Here is a 6,000-nt window from a genome sequence, read left to right as displayed (position 1 = left end):
GCTTGTACACAAATGCCAGGAGCTTGGGGATTAAACAGGAGGAACTTGTCCTCCTGCTTAGTGCAAAAAATTACCATGTCATAGGGATAACAGAGACCTGGTGGGACTCCACCCATGACTGGACAATGGGTATAAATGGCTATACCCTGTAGAGGAGAGATCAAGTAGACAAAAGGGGCAGGGGTGTAACTCTCTATGTCAAGGAGAACTATGCATCCCTGCAAGCTGACATTGGTGACCAGGGTGGATGACTGGAGACCCTGTGGGTTAAAATCCATGGGAACACGGCACAGGGGACACAATGGTGGGAGTCTATTATAGACCTCCCACCCAAAGTCAAGAGCTTGACCAGGAGTTCGCTAGGAAATTGGCTGACGCCGCATGCTCCAGGTCCATGGTTGTCATGGGAGACTTCAACTACCCAGACATCTTGTGGGAAGAGCTCTCGGCTCAATTCGAGTGGTTGCAAAGCTTCCTCTATCTGACACAAGAGGTCTGCGGGCCAGCGAGAGGTAAAGTGCTGCTTGACCTGGTACTGTCAACTGGGAACAACCTAATGAGTGACCTAATGATGGAAGGGAAGCTGGGTGACAGTGACCCCGAGCTGATCACTTTCACCATCTGCTGTAAAGCTAGCAAGTCAGTCAGCAATACAGAAGTCATTGTCTTCAGGAAAGCTGACTTTGACAAGCTCAGGAGGCTTGTCGGTGAGGCCCTAAGGGACCACGACCCCAAGCAGAGGGGAGCTCAGGAAGAGTGGTTGCTCCTCAAGGGACTGATCCTCAGTGCACAAACTAATGCTATTCCGCTTGGAGGAAAGGCAGCAAAAGAGCACAGCAGCTCCCTCGGCTCTCCAGGGAACTAGCAGACCTCCTGCAGCTAAAAAGAAAGACGTATAAAGGATGGGGGACTATTCTGCACTGGTCTGGTCCTGCAGGGAGTGAACCAGGAAAGCCAAGGCTGCAACAGAACTCCAACTAGCTACAAGTATCAAGGACAATAGATTTCACAGACATTAGGGCTGGAAGGGACCTCAGAAGATCATAGTGTCCAGCCCCCCACCCAAAGGGAAGGAAGTCAGTTGGGGTCATAGGATCCCAGCAAGATAAGCATCCAGGTTGCTCCTGAAGGTGTTCAGTGTAGGTGCTTGAACTACCTCCAATGGCAGGCTGTTCTAGACCTTGGGGACTCAGACACTAAAGAAATTCTTCCTTATGTCCAGCCTGAAATGGTCTTGCAGTAGTTTATGACCGTTTGACCTCGTCATCCCTTCGGGCGCTCTGGTGAACAGATGTTCCCCCAGAAACTGGTGGTCACCCCTGATAAACTTACAGGTGGCTATCAGATCACCCCTGAGCCTGCGCTTTTCCAGGCTAAAGAGCCCATGGCTCTCAGCTTGTCATCGTAAGGTCTGTTTTCCTGACCTCTGATCATGCACGTGGCTCTTCTCTGGACTCTGTCAGTCTTCTCCACATCCTTTTTGAATTGTGGAGCCCAAAACTGGACACAATACTCCAGCTGCAGCCTCACCAAGGCCGAGTACAAGGGGAGAATGATGTCCCGGGATTTGCTTGAGAAGCATCTATGGATGCAAGCCAGCATTTTGGTTGCTTTACTAGCCGCAGCATCGCATTGCAGGCTCATGTTCATCTTGTGGTCAATGATGACCCCCAAGTCTCTTTCTTCCATAATGCTAGCCAGCGTAGCACTGCCGAGCCTATAAGGATGCTGCAGGTTTTTCTTTCCAAGGTGCAGAACCTTGCGTTTTTTGGTGTTAAACACCATCATGTTCTCATTCGCCCATTTGCTGAGCCTGTCCAGGTCAGCCTGGATCACCCACCTGTCTTCTGGCGTGGATGCTTTGCCCCAAAGTTTGGTGTCATTGGCGAACATACATAAAACTGTATAAGTGATCAGAAACCAGTTTAAACCTGTAACAGAACAGAAGTTCAGTGCACATAGATTGGTTTCAAAATGGCTGAAACTGGTTTAAGGTAAACCTGGATGGATGTAGTATCTGACTTAGACTACACATGCGCGCCCTTAATGTGCCTTAAAAATGGTGATTTTAGGCTATTCGAGCCTAAACTTGATACCTGCATGAAGCAGGTATGAAATTTATGCACAAATAGTTGAATTAGTGAACATGTAGACACACTAATGCACATTAATGTGGTCTATGTTCATTGACTTGGGACCTACTTTAGTCCCAAGTTAGTCTGCACGCCTGTGTTAATGCATCTTAGTGCAAGCACATGTGGATGCGTGTCTAAATCACCTTAATGGTCATTAGGCTAATGTGCATTAAGTTTAGGCATGCATAAAAGCATGTGTAGACATGCCCAGTGTCATGCATGATAACAAAGGGCTGAAATCTTGGTATTTTGCTTTGCTCTCAGTCAGTTCACAGGGATTGTACATGAAGTATTTTGAGCCCCTAGAGGGACTGAAACCATCTTTATGGTTGAATGCTCTCATTGGCTGACTAAGAAAATCACACATGAAGTGCAGAAGTCAGTCTGTCAGCTTACTCTGCTGGAAGAGGAGCTGAGGAAAGCGGCGTTTTGAGTAGGGGAACTTAACTGGAGTGGCTGTGAGTAAAAGCTGGAAGAACTGGAAAATAGAGGGAACAAAGATAAATCTTAGTTCTTCAGAGAGCTAAGGAGAATCCATAGAAGGGAGAAAGTAGCAGTAAACTTGGAGTTACTGGCACATTGACATGAAGCGCTAATAGGCTGAACTTAAAACTGAGGGTCAGGAGCTGTTTCCTGCCTCTTTCCCAGGCTGGAATGCTCAGAGGAGTCCCTTTAAGGAGGTACATGGCTGTGTCTTCCTGTTAGATAATTTCTGGAGTGACCTATCTAATATTTTTTGTAAAATATTAGAACTTTTATGTCCTTGCAAGGGAGAGGGTGGCAGAAGGACAAGTCCCTCCTTACCACACTGATAGAGTGAAAACTGTCCTCAGGCAGAAGTTGTTGAGAAAAAGCATCATAAAAAAATAATTAAAATGACCATAAAAAGCATCATTTTTCACAGAAAATGCCTAGAAATTACTCATGGAAGTGAGCTCTAAGTAAAGAGGATATGACAAAGCATACGGAAGGGGCTTGTTGAACAAGGACAGAGAACATGTTCCAACTGTACAGGCAACCCCCGCTTAAAGCTATTAAAGTGCTATTTCGATGTAACGCTCATTTTAAATTGATACCTGATTTCACTTTGCGCTCTGCAAGTTTTGCTATAACACTCGCAGTCGCCAGCTTAAGTCATTAAAAACATTTGTGGTCACCACCTTGGGTCATCAAATACTTTTGGTTTTGTTTAACGCTCATTTTAATTAATGCTCCGTTTTTCAGGAACCAATTAAGAGTGCTAAGCGGGGGTTGCCTGTATAAACCAATATGATAGGAGGAGATAGAAGCTGTTCTGAGAAAAGTTCTTTGTTGAAACTACTCCGTACGTTGCCAGGCTTGACCTTCTAGACCTCTGTCAAGAGAATAATGTACAAAGGCCTCACAAGAAAATTCTTGCAAAGAGACTAAGATGTGTAGTTTGAAGTTCTGACTTATTAGTTAAATAGGTGCCTTGACTTTTAACAAACATTATGTCTCTACTTCTGTTCTTTGCTGTTTTCCTTTAGTTATTACTGTCCTTGAAGTACAGTGAACTCATACATGATGAACATAACTTGATGCAAAGTTGAGTTTTTTTTATTACAGCCATTTTTTTTAAATACATTCAAATTAGTTTTTAAAAATGCATTTTACTATTCTTTACTTTTTACAGAAAAACATACTTGATACTTACAAGAATGGTTTTGGTGTCCCTAAATTTTTGGATCTCCAAGTAATGGCACAGATATCACATTTGAAATTATTTTTATTTTAAAAAGTTTGTAACCATCTGTAGACATGTTTCTGTAAACATGAAAACATCTTTCTTTCCCCCTCTAATGGTGTAATTTTTCACCAGGGGAATTTGTGTCTGCCAAAATATTTACAAAGTGTTAGTTTATGCATGCACCTGTTTTAGATATAGGGTTTTGATTGTGAGGCTGTTGATATTAGATTTTGTTCTAGTGCATTGTTTTTATAGCACTTTTCAACTAATTTCCTGCCATGTCTCAGAAAGAGGCTCACTGAGATAAGTTTTCAGAATTTAATGATTTTTAAGGAAACCCTTAGACAAGGCTCTACAAAGAAATCATAATTCTGATGAATAACCACAGGCACTCCCTCTCTTACGGGAAAAGAGGATGAGCTAATGACTTTTTTTCATTTGAGGAGTAAAAGAAACGAATAAAAAGTTGCACAGACATTCATACTGATAAAATAAATCTCTACCATCAAGCCTAATTTTGACATCCCTAATTCTGACCAACTTGTGAAGGGTCCAGATGTCTGTGATGTTCCCCTCAGCCAGAAGACTCTCAGCATCACAGAACCTTAATTTCATTGTGTTTTTTAAAGTACCTGTAAATCAATTTTCAGCATGTATTTGTTAAGGTAATATTGTCCCTTCTATTACTTCTTTGCAGGTCAGTATTCACCTGGCTCATTCAAGCTAGCTTTGTTTTAACTATTGGATAGAAGAAAAATATGATGCCAAACCGAGGTAACTTTTCCTCTTTCCAGAGTATTCAAACAGGTAACAAATGGAACAAATCAATTGTTTTGTAATGGAATTGGCACATTTCTAAAGACATCTTTGATTTCGATCCTGTAATTTAATCTTCAATTAGAAGTGGTCACTTTCCTGCTCTTCTTATCTCTCTACTTGTTTTACCTACAAACAGTAAGCCATTGCTATAGCTTTGGCATACATCGCAAACAAATAAAAAAAAATAGAGCTTAGTATTGGCTGCCTACAATAGGCATCGGTTAACCACCTAGTCAGGGAGACAAGTAAGAAAAGGAAAGAAATTGCCTTAGAATAACTTCAACCAGAAAACACTTGGCTCAAAAGAGCAGCCTTGCACAATGTGTTGTCAACAAGAATATCTAAAAAGTCCTGGTGTGTTATCTGACACAACACTTTAAAAAACAATCAAAGGAGGCTTGATTTATGGACAGACATTAAAATCGTTAGTTGTATACTGGATACACACTGATGCTTTTCAGCACTTAAGCATGTGCCTAAGGGTTTGAAGAATTGGGACCAAAATGCAGAGGAAATGGCATAAGGTCAAAAATAAGGAATAGTTCAATTCAATTGACTACATGGAGGTATTGCTGATTTTTGTTTGCTTTTGTCATTCAGATTTCAAGTACAACGAACTCTTTGTCTTACAGGAAAGATTTCCATGAGCTAACTTGTTTTTCTGGCAAACAGTTTTATTCTTCACAAGATTAAATATGATCCTTGTGTTGAAAAAAAGTAATAAATCTGTTTAAAATTCCATGAATCTACCTCTATATTGTTCAATTTGAGAGTGATTGGAAACATTAAAAATGCTCAAAAGCTACTTTTGTCAGTTGTGTCATGATACTCTTTTGAATAGTAAATGTTTATTGTGAGATTAACAGAACATTTCAGAGAACTTTAGGGTAGTAAGACTTAGATGCAAAGCATTGTTAAGACTAGAGGGATAAATCTGTAGAGCAATTTGTTAATCACAAATAAGTTTCACATTTTAGTATTCCTATTTTGAATTTTTATACCCTACTTAAAACCAGCCTTAAAAAAATAATTTTATTTTGTTTTACTTGTGTATGTTGTGTTAAAGAATACTTTTAGCTTTGTTTGCTTGTTCTTTATCAAAACATGCACAAGTAGTATTTAAATTTTAAAATAAAATTTCACATACCTTAACAGTCTGGCTCAAAGTAGTGATATTAAAATGTGAAGCCTTTCAGCTCTTTGGTTCAATCCAAATAATTAGTCATCAAAAGGCATGTCTACACGTGTGCATTTAATGTACATTAGCCCAAATTAAGGTGAGCATTAACATGTGCACCCTTCATGCACCTTAAAAATGGCAATTTTAGGCTATTCAAG

At 40.5% G+C, this 6,000-nt stretch overlaps 1 protein-coding gene across 5 annotated transcripts in view; it reads left to right on the top strand.

Annotated features, from left to right (window-relative positions):
- PHLDB2 (pleckstrin homology like domain family B member 2) overlaps positions 1–6,000 on the top strand; it is a 119,922-nt gene that overhangs the window by 14,023 nt on the left and 99,899 nt on the right. For all 5 annotated transcript variants that reach the window (XM_019525766.1, XM_019525767.1, XM_019525764.1 and 2 more), the window contains exon 2: positions 4,541–4,650. In XM_019525766.1, the coding sequence (XP_019381311.1) occupies positions 4,602–4,650 (49 nt within the window). In that variant the 5' untranslated portion in view covers positions 4,541–4,601. The remainder of the gene's footprint in view (positions 1–4,540; positions 4,651–6,000) is intronic.

Source organism: Gavialis gangeticus, unplaced genomic scaffold, assembly GCF_001723915.1.
Source record: "Gavialis gangeticus isolate Ggan-Ray unplaced genomic scaffold, GavGan_comp1, whole genome shotgun sequence".
In the NCBI taxonomy this organism is placed as follows: Eukaryota; Metazoa; Chordata; order Crocodylia; family Gavialidae; genus Gavialis; species Gavialis gangeticus.
Note: the sequence above shows the minus strand (reverse complement) of the source record. Positions and strands in the feature narration are given on the sequence as shown.